At 45.2% G+C, this 22313-nt stretch overlaps 1 protein-coding gene across 1 annotated transcript in view; it reads right to left on the bottom strand.

Annotated features, from left to right (window-relative positions):
• Window positions 1-22313, bottom strand: part of LOC128805229 (dual specificity calcium/calmodulin-dependent 3',5'-cyclic nucleotide phosphodiesterase 1A-like) — a 360529-nt gene that overhangs the window by 325352 nt on the left and 12864 nt on the right. The window contains 5 exon segments of the mRNA XM_053973819.1: window positions 81-149; window positions 4833-4934; window positions 8432-8514; window positions 8628-8767; window positions 10951-11123. Of these exon segments, the coding sequence (XP_053829794.1) occupies window positions 81-149; window positions 4833-4934; window positions 8432-8514; window positions 8628-8767; window positions 10951-11123 (567 nt within the window).

Genomic DNA, 22313 nt, shown 5'->3' with positions numbered 1-22313 from the left:
ACCCCTCTCCATGGCCAGTACCACAGGATATCAGGCAAAGGGTTAGCAGCAGTTCACAGTCTGTTGCCTGGGGCTCCCACCTTTTTCTTGCTCCCAGGGCATCTTGCATCGCTGGGTATAGTCCTCAAGAGAGAGACTATTTTTCCCATCTAGAAGAAAAGATGCAGAACAAAAATCAAGTGTTTGTGCCATTTCCTATATTGATCCATAAGCAATTGCTGACATGAGATGCCCAGATATCCCTGTCTGATTGACACAGACTTGAATAAAGTGCATGACAAAATCTGAGTGAAAATCTGCAGAAGCAACTTTCTTCAATACTTTCCTTGAGGCTTGCCTTCCCTTCCCTTCCTTTCCCTTGCCTTGACTTCCCTTGCTCCAAAAATAAGCTCATCATACTTTACTTCTGGCCACCATCTGAAACAGACCACTGAACTGCCTTAGTATGGCTCAGATCAGCAACTCATCTGTTTTTTAAATACTGGCTTGTCTATCACATATAGCTCTTATATATAGTCACCAATTATGATGTAGTCATATGTATCAAGTGGCTGTGTTCAGTACTACAGAGGAAGGCAAAAAAACCTGGAAATATTTGCTAGCTCACCTTGAGGGAATAAAAAACATTCCTCCCCACAGCTCTATGTCATGACAGACCACCTTCCTGTTGCATGAGCAGCAGGTGGCAACCTAGCCAAAAGGGATTGGAGGAGGCCTGATCGGCAGTCATGCTCAGTGCTGCAAAGGAAGGCAAAACCCCCTGAGGGCCAGTGCCAATCGGCCCAGAGGGAAAATTCCTTTCTAATCCCAGCATTAGTGGCCAGCTGTTCCCTCAGCATGTGGGCAAGACTTACTTCATCATCATCCCACAGGCTTGTCACACCTCCCTGGAGATGCCCAAGCCCCATTCTGTGTCAACCTAGGGCCATCCCATGGACTTCTGAGAGTAGCCAAATGTCCTCAGTCTGATCATCTTTGGGAGCAAGAACCCTTTCCTCTCCAGGCAGGGTGTTCCTAAGCATTGAGAACCCTGCCAATATTTCTGCATCACATTTCTTATGACTGCTGCACAAGATTCCAGAGGGAATGAGGATGGAGAGCTCTGTAATGTTCCTTGAGAAGACATTCCTTTTGTTTCACCAGTGCTCTCCGGATGAAAAAGCTATGGACACCTCCAGTGTGAGAAATGACTGCTCACTTTAAAAATTTCAAAGGTTTATTAAACCTTAACAAAATACAAGAAAAGACTGAATAAGGAGAAAGAGCAGTGCTGGGAGTCTTCATGACTAGCAGCCATAGGGTTGTCTACAAAATGGATTCTTTGCGTTTTATACTCTTAGCCCCTCCCACAGTCTTGTCAGTCAACTCCTTCTTTGCTGTCCATTGGTGGAGATCACTTTCTTGCATCTTGATTGGAGATCAGGTGTTGCCGTAGTAACAAGCTGGCCCTCCCCAAATGCTCTGACTACCAAGGCCATACAGTGACAATACAAGGGGGGGAGGGGAAAGAAGACTATGGGAGGACATATTACAGTAACATAACTATACATCTATAAAACTTCTCTTAACATACACAAAATAGTCATCCCTTAATTGTGAGAGCCAACCATCACATTGCTTATCTATAACATCCAGGGATTGGTGATTCTTCTCATCTTCAACAGTCTCATCCAGCCTTCTCCAGTCTTCCTCCCTCAGCCCTCTAAGAGGCCATCTGAAGCCCCCCTCATTCTCCTTTTGCCTTCCGATTGCCACGAGAAACCCCTTCCCCCACTGCAGTTCCGGCTTCGAGACAGCGGCAGTGCAGGTGCAACTGCTGTACCGTTACGTTAGCTGTTCTGAACAAGGCCTGGCAAGAACCTGGCAAGGACTTGGCAAGGACTTGGCAAGGAATCGGCAAAGACCTGGCATGGACCCAGCAAGGAACGGCCCACTGCATATTTGCCCACTCTCCACCATTTAAACCGAATGAACTTTTGGGCTGACTCTAGTGGTCTCTCACTGAAGACCCCTCATCTGCCTCATTACCATTGTGACAGATGGATGGACATCGAGAACCCTTCTCCTAAGGATTGAGACTGAGACCCCTACCACAGGGAGTGGGGAAACCACTAATGACATGACCTGTTCTTCTTCAGTAATTCCACTGGACTTATTCTTTATTGTGTTCGACCTGCCTTGGTGGTTTCAATGGACTCACCTGTTCCTCCGCAGCAATCACAACAGACTCTCATTGTCCTGCATGTTCCCCCCTTTTTCCTCTGTGGACTATAACTGGACCCCTGAGTTGACCAGAATTTCGAAGACTTCCCCAACATGACAGATGGATCCCCATCGTCCAGACCACTGAGGATCTCGCCTGTGTTGGTAGCTATTCCCATCCTCCTCTTCTCTCTCTCTCTCTCTCTCTATCCTTTTATCTCCTTTCTGATCCTGCACTATTGCATTTACTGTTTTGGCCCCTAATAAAGGTGCATTTGTTGTGATTAACTGACAGTCCCCTGCTGTTTGCCTTTTTGCACTTTTGGGATCGGTGAAAAGAACCATCACGACACCCTGCAACAAGCGGATCATGACAAGCCCTCTCTAAGTAATTCCACAAACTCCTCAAAAACTTCCTTTCAGACATCTACAGGCTCGCCTCAGCCCAGCTTTGACAGTGAGACATGGGAGGATGCTCCTTTCTGTCCTGCTCCAGGCCAGTGCCTGCTGTATTGCAGGGTGGTGTCACTGAGATATGGGAGTGATGGGTCCCCCATGCCTAGCCCTACCTGCAGCAGCCCTACCCAGTGGGTCTCTACCCAGTGTCCTTTAGAGCGTTTGGAAAGGCTCAGGGAGGCCCAGGATGCTGCCCCTACCTTTGGTTGCCATGCACTGGGCACAGCTGCTGGGCAGCCCTGATGCATCCTCTGCCACTTGGCTCTCAAGAACCAACCAATGCTATTACTCATCTCTCAGGCCATAGCAGAAAGCAACCCTGCAGCCCAGACACCACCCATTATATCAGACTCCTCTGGGCATCAGAGCTAATCTCCCTGAGACTATACTGCAAAGGAATTGATCTGTCTGGACACAAACCCTTTCCCTGGAGCACAAGGGGACTGATTTTGGCAATTGTAGTTTGATGTGTGAAAAATGCATATTATATGGTTGGCTCTTCGCAAATGTTAAAATGAATATGTGCTATGTGTTATGTTGGAAAGTTATGCTGTATTAATCTCTTCTAAGTAGTGCTGTATTAATCTTTTTAAAGCAATGTGGTAAATATAGTTTTTAGGCTAAAGCATAACATTAAAATATAAACTATGTGATGTAAGATACTTTTTGTAACTAATGCAAGAAATGGAAAAGATAATAAAAAAATTCTACATATTACCCTATTTGGATAATGATAACAGCAGCAAGACACCGAGATTCCAAGAAAAGAATTATTGCCTCCTTATTGCTCAGACTTTGAGGAGCCAAGAAAATTTATATACAAGATGAAGGGGGAAGCTGACACTAAGCAGAAACACCCTTAGTTTGAAAAGGAATGTTTGAATCATGTATGACATATATGAATATGCAATAGGCTATTGCTTTTAAGGGTTAATCCTTTGTTAGCAAAATGTGCTTTGTGGCAGAGTGCAAGGCACCCAGATGTCTGTAATTCTTTGCTTTTTATTGTCTCTTGTTATCCGAATTTTTATTACTATTTTCGTTACTATTAAACTTCTAAAATTTTAACACAAGTGAATGGCATTTTTCACAGGTGGAAAGCCAAAGTCTCACCAGAGCCATAGGTGTGTGTCCAAGACTGAGCAATAGGATGTTTCCTATTACCATCCGAGTAGCAGTTGCATCTGGACAGTTTTCCTTATCTCCTGTTAATAGGCCCATCAATGTCTCACCTCATGACTCAGAGATAACACTCTCCAAGAGCCAGTTCTGTTTAACAGGTGATTAAGAACACACCTTGTGACTCAAAATAACATCAGCCCATTGTGAGATGCTCTGCCCAGGGGAAGAAGCTAGGCATTCCCACCTGGATAAATCCAGGAATTTCTAGACAGAAAGGCAGCCTTTCCACAGGTTTCCAAGAAGACACAGCAACCACATCTGCCACTCCAAGAGGACTGCAGCTACTCCAATTTGGACTGCTACCAGCACGCTGGCCAAAGCGGGTGTCAGGTTGTATTGTGACTTTGCCAGTGGTCTTCCTTTTGTATCATTGTGTGTATTTTTGTCTTTTGTTTTCCCTTTTCCCAATAAATTGTATTTCTGACTTGGAGTCTCTCACTGGTTTTGCTTTCAAACCAGAACATATTTTTGGCACCCAGTGTGGGGCAAGAAGGTACTGAGAGAAGTCAGAATTACAATTTTGTATTGTAGAGGGTACCTATTCATTATGATGCTTAACATGTTTTTTTGGGTCTTATACCTAGCTCTCTATATTTTCCCAAATGTGGGGAATTATCTGGCAGTTGTAATGCTCATGTGTAAACCAGGGTATGGTATGAGAATTGCTTTATTGATCTATTATGTCTATTGCATTATAACCTCTGAGGCAATGAACATGATTTGGAATATGTACTCAATTCTGTTTGCTTGTCCTAATCTAGGCTGCTATGTCTGGGGCCTCGGCAACCACACCCAGCCCCTGGGGGGCGGGGGGGTAAAGATTGATTTTTTCCAACCTTTCAGGCTTGACACAGCAGTTTTTGAAAATGTTAAGTTCCCTCTGGATGCCAAGGACAGCATAATGTTGTTGTTAGTTCTGCTTTGTCTTCTCTGCACAGTCTGCAACATGCTTAGAAACAAAACATTACATAGTATGGTGCAGCAAAACATACATAGTGTGATGCAGCGTCTTCTTGAGGAAGAAGAAACAAGGAGCAAAGCAGCAATGTCCGTGTCCGTACAAAATGCCACAACAGCATCCATGTTGACGCAGACTGTCACAGAGGAGGAAGGAAGCAAAAGCAAAACAACAGTGTCCGTGTCTACGCAGACTGTCACGGAGGAGGAAACCAAAAGCAAAGCAAGGGTGTCTATGCCTACACAGACCGACACAGAGGAGGAAGGAACCCAAAGTGCCATCAGCAACTCCACACAAACCATCACCAAACCAGAGCAGCCTGAACCCCGTACTACTGAATAGTAGTTGCCCCCATTCAGAAGAAGAAATCAAGGAGCAAATCAGTCCGCATAGTGACTAATGAGGACACTGCAGGACCTTTGCACCCAGCAGAAGAAACAGAACCAGAGATCATCACTCGCTCGCTATCCCTGGGTGAGCTGCGTGACCTGCGGAGGGAATTCACCCTCTAGACAAACGAGTCCATCCTGACCTGGCTGCTCCGCATCTGGGATGTGTCAGCCAATGACACCATTCTGGATGGAAGTGAGACCAGGCAACTGGGATCACTGTCCCGGGATATGGTCATTGACCAGGGGATCGGGAGAACCCAAGAAACTCTCAGCCTCTGGCGGCGACTGCTTGCAAGTGTGAGGGACAGATACCTTTGTAAAGAAGACCTCCAGGTGCACCAAGGAAAATGGAACACCATGGAACAAGGTATCCGACGCCTGAGGGAATTGGCTGTGTTGGAGATAATTTTCTCAGAAGATGAGAGATTTCCTAAGAGTCCAGACTGTGTCCAGTGCACATCGCAAATGTGGTTGAGATTTGCACGGCTTGGACCAGAGATGTACTCCCGTTACCTGGCAACACTGCAGTGGAGGGAAGGCAAAGACAGGGTGGGCGTCTTAGCCAATAAATTAAGAATTTACGAGGATACTGTCACCGCCCCATTTCGTACCCATGTCTCGTCTGTGGAAACAAGGTTGGCTGAGCAAGTCCGGGACTTGATTGAAGAGAGTCATCAGAAACTAAAAAAGGAACTTAAGGAAGAAGTCTACCATATTTCACCAGAACCAACAAGAGTCTCTGCCATTAGGAGCCGGCGTTCCCAAGCCAAGGAGAAAGGATATACTCCACGAGGAAACCTCTAGTTTTTTCTTCAGGAGCATGGAGAAGACATGAGGAAGTGGGATGGAAAACCCACCTCTTCCTTAGCAGCCCGAGTACGTGAACTAAAAAGAACACCTAACACAAAAAGCTCATCTAGAGTCAGTGCTGCTCCAGTCTCTCTCACACACAGAATTCCAGACAATATAGGAATGATGATATAACTGATCCTCTTGAAGGAACCTCAAGAACCTATTTACAGGAAGAGAGCAACGTGTACCACGACCAGGAATAGAGGGGCCCTGCCTCTAGCCAGGTAGAGGACAGGGACAATCGGATCTATTGGACTGTGTGGATTCGATGGCCTGGCACATCTGAAACACAAAAATATACAGCTTTGGTTGACACCGGTGCCCAATGTACCCTGATGCCATCAAGATATGTAGGAGCAGAATCCATTTCTATTTCTGGGGTAACAGGAGGATCCCAGCAGCTTACTGTATTGGAGGCTGAAGTGAGTTTAACTGGGAATGGGTGGCAGAAACACCCCATCGTGACTGGCCCAGAGGCCCCATGCATCCTTGGCATAGACTATCTCAGAAATGGATATTTCAAAGACCCAAAAGGACATCACTGGGCTTTCGGAATAGCTGCTGTAGAGGCAGAAGACATCAGAAAGCTGAATACTTTACCCGGTCTCTCAGACGACCCCTCTGCTGTGGGACTGCTGAAAGTTGAAGAACAACATGTACCAATTGCCACAGCAACAGTACACCGTCGGCAATATCGTACCAGCAGAGACTCTGTGATCCCCATCCATGAGATGATTCGTAAACTCGAGAGCCAAGGGGTGGTCAGAAAGGCCCATTCACCTTTCAACAGCCCTATATGGCCAGTGCGCAAGTCCAGTGGGGATTGGAGACTGACAGTGGATTACCGTGGCCTGAATGAGGTCACACCACTACTGAGCACTGCCGTGCCAGACATGTTGGAACTTCAGTACGAGCTGGAGTCCAAGGCAGCAAATTGGTATGCGACCATCGATATTGCGAACGCCTTCTTCTCCATTCCTTTGGCAGCAGAATGCAGACCTCAGTTTGCCTTCACCTGGAAGGCAGTGCAGTACACCTGGAACCGACTGCCCCAGGGGTGGAAGCACAGTCCCACCATCTGCCATGGACTGATCCAGGCTGCACTGGAAAAGAATGAGGCTCCTGAACATCTACAGTATATTGATGACATCATTGTGGGGGGGAGCACAGCAGGGGAAGTCTTCGAAAAAGGAGAAAAAATTATCCAGATTCTGCTGAAAGCTGGTTTTGCCATTAAGCAAAGCAAGGTTAAGGGACTAGCTCGAGAAATTCAGTTTCTAGGAGTCAAGTGGCAAGATGGACGTCGTCAGATCCCGACAGAAGTAATCGACAAGATCACCGCTATGTCTCCACCTACCAACAAGAAGGAGACACAAGCTTTCCTAGGTGCCATAGGCTTTTGGAGGATGCACATTCTCGAGTATAGCCAGATTGTGAGCCCTCTCTACCTGGTCACCTGCAAGAAGAATGATTTCCACTGGGGCCCTGAGCAGCAACAAGCTTTCACCCAGATCAAGCAGGAAATAGCTCATGCAGTAACCCTTGGCCCAGTCAGGACAGGACGAGAGGTAAAGAACGTGCTCTACTCTGCAGCCGGGAACCATGGTCTGTCCTGGAGCCTTTGGCAGAAGGTGCCTGGGGAGACTCGGGGTCGACCACTGGGATTCTGGAGCCGGAGCTACAAAGGCTGTGAAGCAAACTACACTCCCACAGAGAAGGAAATCTTGGCTGCCTATGAAGGAGTTCAAGCTGCCTCAGAAGTAATTGGCACCGAAACGCAGCTGCTTCTGGCACCCCGGCTACCAGTGCTGGGGTGGATGTTTAAAGGAAAGGTTCCTTCCACACATCATGCCACAGACACCACATGGAGTAAATGGATTGCACTCATCACTCAGCGTGCCCATATTGGAAATCCGAATTGCCCTGGGATTCTGGAAATTGTAACAAACTGGCCTGAGGGGGAGACTTTTGGATTGTCTTCTGAAGAAGAAGAGCAAGTGGCACGTGCCGAGGAGGCCCCACCATATAATGAGCTACCGGAAACTGAAAGACAAAATGCCCTTTTTACGGATGGTTCCTGCCGAATCATAGGCACTAGTCAGAAATGGAAAGCTGCAGTGTGGAGCCCCACATGACAAGTGGCACAAGCCACTGAGGGACAAGGTGGATCGAGTCAGCTTGCAGAGCTTAAAGCTGTCCAGCTGGCTTTAGATATTGCTGAGCGAGAGAAGTAGCCGAGGCTCTATCTCTACACCAACTCATGGATGGTAGCTAATGCTCTGTGGGGATGGCTGAGTCGCTGGAAAAAGGCCAACTGGCAGCGCAGAGGGAAACCCATCTGGGCCGCCAAGATCTGGCAGGACATTGCCACCCGAGTAGAGAAGCTGACCGTGAAGATCCGACACATGGATGCACACATACCCAAGAGTCGGGCTACTGAAGAGCATCACAACAACGAACAGGTAGACCGAGCTGCCAAGGTGAAAATATCACAAGTAGACCTAGATTGGCAGCATAAGAGAGAATTATTCCTAGCTCGTTGGGCCCATGATGCTTCTGGTCATCAGGGGAGAGACGTAACATACCGATGGGCCTGTGACTGAGGGGTGGACCTTACTATGGACAACATCTCACAGGTCATACACGACTGCGAGACCTGCGCTGCAATCAAACAGGCCAAGTGGATGAAGCCTCTGTGGTACGGTGGGCGATGGCTAAAATACAGCTATGGGGAAGCCTGGCAAATTGACTATATCATGCTTCCCCAAACCTGCCAAGGCAAGCGCTATATGTACTGACCATGGTGGAAGCAACCACAGGATGGTTGGAAACCTACCCTGTGCCTCATGCCACTGCCCGGAACACCATCTTAGGCCTAGAAAAGCAGGTCTTGTGGAGACACAGCACCCCTGAGAGAATTGAGTTGGACAATGGGACCCATTTCAAGAACAGCCTTATCAACACCTGGGCCAGAGAACATGGCATTGAGTGGATATATCATATCCCCTATCATGCACCAGCTGCCGGGAAAGTTGAACGATGCAATGGACTGCTTAAGACCACCCTGAAGGCAATCGGTGGGGGAAACTTCAGGAATTGGGAAATGAACTTAGCAAAAGCTACCTGGATGGTCAACACCCGAGGGTCCATCAATCGAGCTGGTCCTGCCCAATCTGAACCCTTGCACACAGTGGATGGAGATAAAGTCCCTGTGGTACATATGAAAAGTATTTTAGGATAGACTGTTTGGATTAATCCCACCCCAGGCAAAGACAAACCCATCCGTGGGATTGTTTTTGCTCAAGGACCTGGTTATACTTGGTGGGTAATGCAGAAGGATGGGGAAACGCGTTGTGTACCACAAGGAAACTTAGTCTTCAGTGAGGACTATGTGTAAGGTTTCATCATGATGCAGATGGAAATAGGAAAAGGGGTGGATAATGTCCAAGACTGAGCAATAGGATGTTTCCTATTACCATCCAAGTAGCAGTTGCATCTGGACAGTTTTCCTTATCTCCTGTTAATAGGCCCATCAATGTCTCGCCTCATGACTCAGAGATAACACTCTCCAAGAGCCAGTTCTGTTTAACAGGTGATTAAGAACACACCTTGTGACTCAAAATAACATCAGCCCATTGTGAGATGCTCTGCCCAGGGGGAGAAGCTAGGCATTCCCACCTGGATAAATCCAGGAATTTCTAGACAGAAAGGCAGCCTTTCCACAGGTTTCCAAGAAGACACAGCAACCACATCTGCCACTCCAAGAGGACTGCAGCCACTCCAATTTGGACTGCTACCAGCACGCTGGCCAAAGCGAGTGTCAGGTTGTATTCTGACTTTGCCAGTGGTCTTCCTTTTGTATCATTGCATGTATTTTTGTCTTTTTTTCCCCCTTTTCCCAATAAATTGTATTTCTGACTTGGAGTCTCTCACTGGTTTTGCTTTCAAACCAGAACAGTGTGTATGTGTGGTGCCAACTGACCACCATGGATTTTGCACAGGTCTGGAAAACAAGTGAGAGGAGATAACACTATTGAGACGGAAAGGTCAATAATTTTCAGACCTTAAACATTTAGATTTGTGCCCCCACTTCTGAGCCTCCACAACCTTCCCCCCCCTCCCCCAGCACAGTCTCGGGAGAGAATGCCCCCCCTGAATCACAAGAGGAAGGTCTTATCCCTGTGAGTGCAGGCACGGGATCATCCCCGGGACCGAGGAAGGTGGCCGGGCAGGGTGATGCAGCCCAGGCAGAGTTCGGGAGGTACCCAGGAGGATTTCCAAAGATGAAGCTGCTGCTGGGGGAGGCAGACAAAGACGACATGGCATTTTTCAAATTCTTTACAACTGTTTCTGAAATGGGAGCAGGGGAGTCCCAGGCAGCGGCAGGGACTGGAAAACAGCCACACCTCCCTCCACCCCCCTCCCCGTGATGGTGGACGCACCAAACAGCAAAGCCTGCCTCCGCAGCTTGGGCGGCAATGACCCTCCCACTTGATGGTCTACCCACAGCTCTTGCCCCCGCTCATGGCCCGAAAATGACGTCGGAAGCTTCTTACCATAACCCCCGGTCAGCAAGGGAGGGACCGGCTGACGTCAGCCCTGTTGCAGGGGCGGGCTCAGGGTCGGCCAACATCAGCCTTCTTCCATCCCCTCTCGCTTCTGAGACCCAACCCACGGTACAGTGGGCGGGACCCGGATCGAGTGAGTCCGTTGCCCCCCCTCCCCTCCAAACGGTACAGTCTCCGTGTCTGCCCACAGCCCCCCCTTGCCACCAGACTGTGCAGCCTCTGAGTCTGCCCAGGGCTCCTGGAATCCAAGCGGCAGCAGCACTGCATGGACTGCTGGGACCCACAGCTACAGCTGTACCCCTGGACTCATCACTACCCACTGTCACAGAAGCAACATTGCCTGCTGCAACCAGAACGGAGTCCTGGCAAGGATCAGCGGCACTGGCACCGGCTGTGGCTGCAGCTGCAGGAACTGGTCCTTATGGAATACATGGAGCGGAGACTGGACCCGGATCGGGTTAGTCGCAGCTAGACCGTGCAGCAACAGCGCCACCAAGTGGATTAACGGCACCACTGCGGCCAATTCAATTACATTATAGATTCAATACTGCAATGTCAGATCTTTTGGCTCGCTCAAAGCAAGCTTTCAAAGCATCTTTTCCAGTTTCCTTTTCAGGTGAACAGAATACAATGAATATATTCCCAGGTAAGTGCGGAGTGTCAGAACAAGACACAGCAACTGCAGCACGCATTCCAAAGACCAGTCAGGAGAACAGAGCTCAACCCATGGGTGATTTAGGAGCACAATACCGACAAGGTTCTGTGTGGCCTTGTATTGCCTGCAAAGATACTGAACCTATCTTAAAAGTCTGTGAGGAAGAGAGCTAAAAAGTAAAACTTATAATAGCATGTTTTTCTTCCCTCTCCTGCCCTCATCCCCACCATATTGTGATCCCACAAAGAGAGACCTACGAAGGGGGGTCAGGGCCAAGAGGGTTCTAGAGAGTGCTGTGCACATGTGTGCCAGTGTCACAGTCCTGAGTGTACACACAGGTGCTGTGCACCTGTGTGCCAGTATGCATATCTGCATGCACATAAGTTTTCTGGTGTACTCAGATGTAAGTGCACATGTGCACTAGTGTGCACAGCACTGTGCATGTAGATGTAGTAAAGTGTGCATGCGTTGTGAGCACACTCTCAGGTATAAGTAGGTCTGTGTACAGACTCTGTGAGTGTGCACAGGCTCTGCAAGTGTGAGTATAGCTCTGTATGAAACATACATGTGTTGATATGTATAACACTGCACAGGTCAGTATGCATAGCTCTATATTCATGTGTTAATGTGCACAGTTCCATACCACTGTGCACAGGGCCTCAGTGCAAGTGAGCAAGTACGTGTGTGTGTATGTGTGTTTGTGTATATGTGTTACTACTGAGCTCTACTGGCTAGAGTGGCCCCTAGCTCTCTTATGTACATTGTTCACATATAAAGAAGAATTTGCCTCTGTGTTTCCCCTTTTATAACTGTTGAAGCAAAAAGAGGCTGCCCACCCTAGAAAGAAGGGGAAGCTTCCTAAGCCAGTCATCTTCTCCCATTTCTCTTAGAAAATTGTCCTTTTTTATGATCCCAAGGGCTAGACAGCCTAGCACAGCTAAATACAAGAAGAGCAGGTGGCTGTGAATGAAAAGGCTTTTTCTAAACTCTAAAAGTTTTGGAGAACGCTAATGGCAAATCTTGATGTGGTGTTGCCTTCCTCTAGTCACTGTCCCTGGGCTGCTGGGTAATTACTGAAAGTATTCCTACCTCTATTGCCTTTTTCAGTAGTTGCCAGTCCTGTTTGTCATCTTTCTCACAGTCACTCTCTTTCATTTTGTGTGGAGCCCACAGTGTGAATGTAGCCAGATTCTCCATTGGTGACAGCAATAACCAGACAGCTGCTGCTTGCGCCTTTCACTTGCCAGCGCAAACAAGCCTAGAGCATCCTAAAGACCATAAGAACCAATTGGAGGGGATGTGTGTAAGCTAGATATCTATCTGCTCCTAGATAAATCCAAAAACTACTTGCGCTTTTGGTTGTCTTTTATGATTTTCTTTTTCTATGTAAGCTCAACTGGGATAACTGCAGTGTCTCTGCTAGGTGTGATGGCCAAGAGACACCTGCCTACAATAGTTCGTAAGCCAGCCTTGCAGTTCTGACCAAGGTAGCAACAAGATTCCCTGATCTCTGCTGCTTCTCCTCTTCAAAATACTCCCTCTAAGACTGAGAGATAATCGGAGAAGCACCAAGATGTCTGAAAAGTAAAGTCAAGGTTTCACCAGCTAGCTTGAAAATTGTTTTAAGTAACTGTATCAGTTATTAATGTAATTGTCCTGTTACAGAGTTTGCAAGCATCTATTGAGGGGAGGTACACGAGGAACAGTAAAAAGTGCAGGGGAGCTTTCGCTTAGGAATTGACAAGTGGAGTAAGACAAGAACTAGAGGGCAAGACTGGGTTGGCCCCTGTGCTCATCACTGAGAAGATCCTATAACCCTGCTGCAGGCAGCAACCCTGTAGGCATGGTAAGGTGGAGGCAAAAAGCCATGCCAGACCTCTAACATTCCTCAGTTGTGTTTTTCCTCCAAAATCCAACTGGTACAATTGGCAGATAGAATACAACAAATACTAGAGGGCAAGACCGAGCTGGCCTCTGTACTCACAACGAAGATACACCTGCTGTGGGTAGCAACCCCAGGAGCATTGTAGGTGGGGGTAAAAAGCCATACCAGACCTCTGTGATTCCCTTTTGTCTTCTCAAACCAATTCAAGTCACAAAATCCACCAATCATCTTGCTTAAAGAAAACCCAAGGGTTTTTTTTCTGTTCCCATTGTCCTCACCCACATCAACAGGTGCTATTATGACTCAGCCAAAACCAAATTTGACTCAAGAAAACGTGAGTAGGTCATCAAAATCGAAAATGAGAGTTAATTGTTTGAGCCGAATTACTTATAGAAAAGGAAAAACAATATATCTATTGTTATAGATATATAATATGATAGTTGGCTCTCACAATTAAGAGATAAATATTATGTGTATGTTAAGAGAAAGTTTTATACAGGTATAGTTATATTATTTTAGTATGTTCTCCCCGTAGCCCTTTTTCCCTTCCCCCTTGTATTGTAGTCACTAGTCAAGGCATACAGGGGAGGGCAGACTTGTTACTAGGAGGCGCAGCATGACAACACCTGACCTCCAATCAAGTTGTAAGAAAGTGATCTCCACTAAGACAGCAAAGAAGGAGTTGACTGACAAGACTTTGGGAAGGGCCAAGAGTATAAAAAGCAGAGCATGCATTTTGTAAATGAGCATGTGACTCCTAGTCACAGAGACTCCCAGTACTATAACTTTTCCTCATTCAGTCCTTTGCTGTATTTTTTTGTTGAGGTTTAATAAACCTTTGAAATTTTAAAAGTAAGTTTCGTTTCTCACAGGAGAGAAAAAATTAACAAAGGGGTCATGAGTTGAGATAAGGACAGGGAGAAAACACTCCAAGGGCAAAACAGGCTCATCTTAGAGATACAAAGTGAGTTTATTACTAATAATATCAGAAGATGATGATGAGAAGTAAAAGATGCCTTTAAAACACCTTTTCCAACCCCTCCCTCCTTCCCACTGACAGCGCAGGAAGACAGGGCATGGGGGTTTTGGTCAGTTTGTCTTCCAAGGTTTTCTTCCACTGCTCAGGGAGAGGAGTTCTTCCCCTGCTATACCATGGGGTCCCTTCCCACAGGACACAGTTCTCCATGAACTACTCAAATGTGGTTCCAATCTTACAAGCAAAGGTCCTCCCAAAACTGCTGCAACATCAATCCCACCCACAGAGAACAGTCCTGACAAAACAGCTGCAGAGTGGGTCACTCTTCCACAGGGTGCAGTCTTCCAGGTGCACTCTTCCACAGGGTGCATGTTGCTCCAGCTTGGAAGCAAGGGCTCCCTTTCTCCATCAGGTCTTCCACTGGATCACAACCCTCTCCAGGCATCCACCTGCTCCAGTGTGAACATCTTCCCCATGGGGTATGGGTGGATCACTCTATCCCCCATGGATCCCTATGGGATGCAGTGCACAGCTGCTTCACCATGGTCATTACCATGGCCTGCAGAGGAATCTCAGCTCCGGTGCCTGGACCACCTCTTCTCCCTCCTTCTTCACTGACTTTGGTGCCTCCATGTTGTTTCCCTCACATGTTCTCACCTCCTTCTATTGTCTAGCTGGAATTCAAATGGCCTCCACTTTATTTCGATTTTCTTCTTAAATATGTTATCACAGAGGCATTACCATCATTTCTAATTGGCCCAGCCTTGGCCAGCAGCATGTCCACCTTCAGAGCCATCATGGATTGGCTTTGCTGGACATGGTGGAACCTTCTAACAACTTTTCACAGAAGCCACCCCTGTGCCCCCCCACTACCAAAAACCAGGCCACACAAAACTAACACAGTCCACCAGCCGCTCATTAGAGGGTGCCTGTACAATTCCATTAGTCCTCTCCAAAACTTCTAGTCTGCCACTAATCTGTAACATCCATAGTCAACATTCTAGCACATATCATATTTAATAGCCTTTGACACATAAAGTGTGCCTGATTACAGTGCATGAAGATGTACTACCGTCCCAGAAGCAAGTCCCCTACATAAATCTGTTTTTCTCCAAGTTTCACTATCATCTCCTCATTCACTAGTAATGAACAAGAAGTTTGTAGTCTCCAGTTTAAGAAAAGGTTTTGAAATTCCTATGCTTTTGTCTTTCTGAAGTTTTAAAATGTGGGAAAAATTTCAGTGTTGTCCCTCCTTCTCACTTTGTTTCTTCTGCAAGGAGGATCCAAACTGTAAACCTTTGCTCCATCTGATGTTCTAAATTCTGATGCATAATAGCTGTGAATTTTAGACACTTGAGGCAAGAAAAGTACTCAGGGTAATGGTCAGAAAGTCTCAAATTACATAGTATAACTTTCAAAATATTTCAGAATATATGCTATTGGATTTGCACTCACCTCCTGCTCTCAGACTCGGGCTCTGAACTGAAAAAGGAGTTTGAAAGCTTAAACATTTTAAGAAAATAAAATTATGTCACATTGACTAAAGCTTGCACCAACTCACAGTAAATTTTGGGCTAGCAATCCAGAAATCAGACATTAATCTCTAAGGAAACTTAACTATTGCAGAAACGAGCATGTCCTCATCATGATCAAATTGTGCAACTGATCTCCGGGTCAAACAGAAAAATAATAGAGGACAATGACCAAATTTGAAATGACATTTTCACCATTTTGAATGTATCTGCTTTGTTTTGAAAAAAGCACACTGGAAAATAAAGCTTAAAAGACACAGTGCCAGAACTTGGCTGTCAAAAACAAAATCATAGTATATATGACATACATTTTTGTAAGCAGGGTAATATTTTTTCTTTTCTTCCCAGAAGAAATTCAGCTATATTTATAATGCTAAAAACGACAGACTGAAGTAGCTCTATACACAACAGAGTAGTAGCATCCATGTTTGTCATCTCAATTGCTAAATTTCCTCTGAGTCAACTAGCAAATGGCTTGCTCTCCAAATAACAGGAGGTCACTTCAATGAATCTAAATACTGCTTCACCTGTAAGCACATGGAAGACAAGAGACAGCAAGCCCACATGTATTAGTTAGATTCATTCAGCAGTTTCACAGGAGCAGCTCTAGGCTGCCACCACCACTCTAAAGTCTTTAAGAGAATGTCAAGTGTCCTTGGTTTTCAGATGATGCCTTGATGAAAACAAAGGAAGATCAAAATGTACTTTCTTGTTATAGTATAATTTGCTCCCAATATTTTGCAATTAGAAGAATGATATTTAACTTGGCAAAGTTAATAAAATATGTCAACTACCGACCAAGGCAGCAACTACTGGCCACAAAGTAGTCAAAATAAACAAGTATCATTCAACTGGATTCCTGCTTTCACCAATATTTGATATTAGTGACCAAAAGTGACAGTCCTGTCCTTTCATCTTGCATTTATATCCTAATTTGCACCAAGATGACACTTAAAGAAAAGCAGACACTGATTTTATCCAAGATTAATTCCTAGTTTTGGTGCCTTTTCCAGACACAGTACTATCTGCAGTAGCTGAAGGTGATGAGAAAGCAGAAACATATTGAAAGGAAATGGCAGAACTACTTCTTTCAATAGTACCAGTGGTTTGAAACACCTTGACCTGTTAAAAAATCTTTTGTCTGACTGACTCACTTCTACTGGTAAAAAGGGACAAAAAAAAAAAAAAAAAGCAATATACAGAGTAAGAACACCCACTGTGATATTTCTAGTTATCTCACTAATTAATATTCCTATTAATACAAGCGCTAAACCAGAGGTATGAAAAAGAGGTTTTAAACTTATTTTTAATAGCACTATTGCTGATTGCTTTGAACCATGTGAAATCTTCCCTGTGGAAAGCTGGCTGGGGGTAAAATTAGATGAAACTCAGAAGTTATAGGGTAAAATATAGTTGGATGGAACTAGGATGGATTCCAGGATGGATTATAGTTGGCATGCTCAAAACCTATTCCATGATGATTCCCTGTGCATATGATCTGCAACTCTAAGCTCCTGCTAAGCAGGAAGGAATGGAGGAAGGAGTGGAGTGGAAACACTGAGGCCAGTCACTTGTTGAAATGCTTGCAGGGAAGGGAACTCAATGGTACTCTTCAGCTAATAAACCACATAACAGCTGTCAACTAGGGGATATAGGGGAAGATGTCCTGCTGCTGAGCCAACAGCTGTGGGGAAATCACTCTTTTCAGATCAACATGGTTCATTAAAGCCTAATTGTAATATTAACAATTGCAAAGTTACGCACCTCCAAGGTACAACTACACCTCACTAGGCACATGCTCTATAATCTTTTTGACTGCATCTTTAAAAGCAAAGATAATTTTACACCAATCTGTAAGAAAGGTATGCATGACTAGGGTCACTCAAGCTCCACCTAAAAACAAAGAAATAGTATAAAAGTAAGTGAAGAATGAGGGAATGTTGCATCCCGGACTTTGGGTTTAGGTCAGGGTTCTGATGTGTCTTAGCAAATCCTGTGTACCCCCATGTATTCCCCGGTTTTCCCCCCGTTGCAGTACCCGGTTCCCGAGCTGCCTGACTACGTGGCCTGGCTCCCATCCCTCCTCTGGGTCCTTTCCTGCTGTTATCCCTCCCCTGTGGCCGGGGCCGCCCCGGGCCCCTGGCGCCGCCCCTGCCACTTCCCCATTGGCTCCTACCTTCCACACCACACCCCCGCAGCCCCGGGAGTGCCCAGGGCCCTGGCACCGCCCCTCCGTGCCCCTATTGGTTCCCCCGTGGCCAGGACCGCCCCGGGACCACCCCGGGTCCTGGTGCCATCCCCTACTGCATCCCTATTGGCTTCCCCAGACCACATGACACCCCCGCTCCTCCCTCCATAAAACTCCCACGAGGCCGGGGCTGGGTGGCCATATTGTCCAACTCAGGAATTGGGAGCACATCAATAAAATGCTCTCAGCTCCTGCCGTGGGGAATTTGGTCCTTCCTTCTCCCCCTTTATCAAGGTCCTTCGCGCGCGGCGGTAGAAGTGGCTGACCCACCTTCCCGGAGCCACGGAGCCCAGGAGCAGCAGCGGGACCGGGACCGGAGGAGACACGGTGCCCCACCAGGCGCGGCGGCTGCTCCAGACCTGGGAGAAACTCCAGAATGCTGCAAGGGAAAATACAAAAAACAGTATAAAAGCAGGTCAAGAATGGGAACAAAGTTAAGGAAGACTCCATCATAACTGCTAGGATTGTTTGATGGGCTGAACCTGTCTTCTCCCCTATAGGGTAAGAATCATACTCTATGCATGCTGAATACCTTTGCTGGGGATTAGAGATTGTCTGTGTATTTCTTTGAATATGTTTTTGCAGTCAGCTACTATCACTGACCTGTCATAATTATATATTAATAAAGAGTTTTATTCCCTATACTGTTAGTGAGAATCCTTCATGGGCACTAGCATTCACCAGCAGTGAATAGCATACTAAGATAAAGAGGAAGGCCCAGTGAGGAGTGTCCCATATGCTGTTTTGGTGTATTTCTCTGACTAAGCCAGTTAAATCACCCTCCAATCCAGCAGGACTGCTCACTAAAGGGTCACCCTAACAGGATGCTGACAGACTGGCACAAGGTTCTCAAATTTCCTGGGGAACCGACAACCAAATTAAATACTAAGTTCAAGTATATCTCCCTGTTAAAGGTCAAGGAAGCATCCCTTTTTCATGCGACATCCCTCCTTTTGTCCAATGTGGCACTTTAGTTTGTAGATACTAAATACATTTTTATGCTTTTCAGATTTTTAACCATATTTTTTAGAATTTATTTCCATTCAAACACTGTATTACACTCCTTGTATTCTAGGTGGACAAAAATCTTTGGCAACCACTCCCTCAGAAAATCCCAACATAAAAGCCCTTGCTTAAAAAAATCCCTTTACAATGAAGGAGAAAAGAATTAGAAAAGAAGATAAAAAAAATCTGTTTGCTTGGGTTTTTTTACATTCTTGAGAAACAAAGTGAGAGCATACAAGTATGTATGGTCAATACAACAGGGAAAAAAAGAATATCAGTAAGTAACTTTCTCTTAAAGTAGAAGGCTGGAACTTGCAGAGTTCTGGAAAATGAAACAAACTTTGGAATGTTTCAAAATTAAACAAAAAAAAAGTAGATAGTAATTTTCAGTGAAACATTGGTGTCTATCCTTATTAGAGTCTTCAACCCACTACTTTTGTCCCATTTGATCACTTTTGCATTCTTCTCAGAAGACATGTATTTGAAAACTGTTGCATGCATGTCCCTCATTTTATCTTTGACAGACCATTTAATTACTCATTCTACCATTTTTTTACTAAAAACATATTTTCTAGGCCTCTAGATTACAAAAGTATATGGGGAGTGAGAGGGGCAGATACAGATATTTCCCCAGATAAAAATATTGACAATTGTGATACAATTATGCAGCTCCCTTTATAGCAAGTAGAAAGAAAATGACACTTCTAGGGCATGATTCAACTCAGACTAAGACTGATGTCTAAAACAAGTAAAATGAACAGCACCTTAAAATAATATATTTCTCTTCATTGATTATAAAGGAAGCCAACATGATTACCTCAGCTGATGATGCCTTAAATTAAGTGAAATCCTGCCCTGACCTGGTTATGTACGGTGCTTGTACAGATCATGCTTGAGAGTCTCTCCTTTAAAATATTTGGGCTATGTAGAAGCTACCAGCAATACCATGTGCAGTTGTAGCTACAGCAGAGGAGCTTGACCTCACAAATGTCTAATCTGATGGGGAAAAGTTCTTCTTGGAAAGGTTCTCAAGTAAATTCATTAGAAAGTTACCATGGAAACTTTTTTTTTTCCCCATTGGTAGAGTACAGTTTGACAATAAGCTCTTGTGGTTGTGACCCTTTGTATCTGAATTTTGTAATAGCAGCTAATTTCTCACAGGCATATTTATCCCCTTGCTGCACATACACAAAAAAAATTAAACAATGTGTGCTGCAGGGATAAAATAGAGTGATCCTTAAAATAAAAAAAAAAAAAAAATCACTGACCTGTGCGCAGCTAAAGGAATGCTGGACCAGAAGTTCAGACTCTGATATGTGATGTCCAGTAACCATCACAGAGCAACAAGCCTTCTTAACCTCAAGTACCTGCCAGCTCTAATACAACATCAAATCAAATTATCCTCTGGCATGGGGAAAATGCAGTGACTCCAGACCACTTTATTAATGGATACTTAAACTGACAGGGATATAATTGCTTCCTCACTCAGCCAAACATGCAGTTCTGTTACCTGGAAATACAAGACTCATAGATGTATTACTCTGCATCAGTACTAAAATACTAGGTGATGCTTTGGGAGGGCAAGTTTTACTTTTAAGGATCACAGAGACATAAGTTAAGTGCTTGTATTCACACCTGACAGCAGAGCCCCAGCTACCACTTGATTAGGAGCTTTTGTAAATTCATCCACTATGAAGACAGAAAGGTTCTGATAACTATCAACAACAACATGCCTCTTTATGATATTAGTGCAGTCAAGTGTAAACAAGTTGTTCCTGAAGAATTAAGAGAGGTTGTGCGTTTGTATCCATAATAAAGGTATCTTGGGCTACGTTTGCAGTGATAGAGACATTCGAAGAATAAAAAACCTAACCACGGTACTTTGCATTTGCCTTTTATTCCCGACTGCCCTGGATTGTTTTCAACTGCCCTGATTCTGCCCAATGTATGCCACAAAACAGAACATAGGAGGTCATGCAGTATTAGATTGATTCCCTCAGTTACAGCACAGATGTGCACACCTTCTGTCCAGCAGCCCTGTTTCAACTGTATAACCCAATGCAATGGGAGGAGGCATTTTGTCAAGGCTGGAGACAGGCTACAAGAGTGCAGCCTGAAAATACATTTTCCAGCTGGGACACCTGAAGGGAACTAGTACACTGTGCAGTGCCACAATTTCTCTCTTCCCTAGCCCAGATGTTCATAAAGGAGAGGAGACGTCACAGTAGTGTCACGCCAAAGCGCAAAGCCTGGCTTCACTGATGGGTAAGATGGCTATCTGGGCTTGAACATGAGCCAGCAACTTGCCTTAGCATCAAAGGCACTTAACAGTGTCCTGGGCTTCATTAAGTGTTGCCAGCAGGCCAATGGAAGTGGTTCTTCCCTACTATGCAGCACTGATGAGGTCACACTTGGAGTCCTGGGTCTAGGTCTGCACTTCCCTGAGCAAGATATAGAGAGAGATGGACACCGAGTGCATCAAAAGCCAACAAAGATAATTAAAGTACCTCATGGATAAGCAAAGTCAAAGAGCTGAGACTCTTCAACCTGGAGAAGAGAAAGCTTAGGGGGATCTTATAAGTGTGTAGATATACCTGTAGGACTGAGGTGCAGAAAGAACAGAGACAGGCTCATTACAGTAGTGCCCAGTGACAAAACCAAAGGCAATATGCACACACTGAAGAACAGAGGGTTCCCTCTGAACATAAAGAAACACCTCTTTTTTCTTACTGTGAGTTTGTCTAAGTACTGGCCCAAGTTGCTCAGAAGATTTTGGAGTCTCCATACTTGAAGATATTAAAAAGCCATCTGGACATGCTGTTAGGCAATTCTGGTATAGGTGGGTATGCCTGAGCAGGAGTATTGAACAGGATGGCCCTCCAGAAGTCTTTTCCACCCTTAACCACTCTGTGATTCTGTACGCTTTCACCTTTTCCCACAGCTACAAGATGCACTGAGGAGACAGACCTCCTTGAGAGTTCAGAAGCTCTAAAAAAAACCTGTCAGCTCTTGTGATCTTCCTCTATGTTGTCTCCTCTATGTACATTAGATGAATAGGACATACTTTTAGGACACACATCATCTTTCATCCTCCCCCTATGCAAAGACTGCAATACTAAACAGCTTGGACTGGACTGATTTCTGTAGCAGTACATAAAAACAAGCACTTCAGGATAGTTGATTTACTAAAAAAAGAAACATGGCTAATCTGACTGATTTTTTTTTCCTTTAGTTGGATATACTTCTGTGCTACAATGAACAGACTGTATAAATGTTGAGCTATTATTCCTATTAACTATTGCTATTTTTCCTCTAAAAATGTGAGCTCAGAACACACATAAAAGACTTACAGGTACTGGGAAGCATGGCTGACATAGTTAACTATATGTCAAACCCACATTT

The sequence above is a fragment of the Vidua macroura genome, chromosome 1 (genome assembly GCF_024509145.1).
Source record: "Vidua macroura isolate BioBank_ID:100142 chromosome 1, ASM2450914v1, whole genome shotgun sequence".
In the NCBI taxonomy this organism is placed as follows: domain Eukaryota; kingdom Metazoa; phylum Chordata; class Aves; order Passeriformes; family Viduidae; genus Vidua; species Vidua macroura.
Note: the sequence above shows the minus strand (reverse complement) of the source record. Positions and strands in the feature narration are given on the sequence as shown.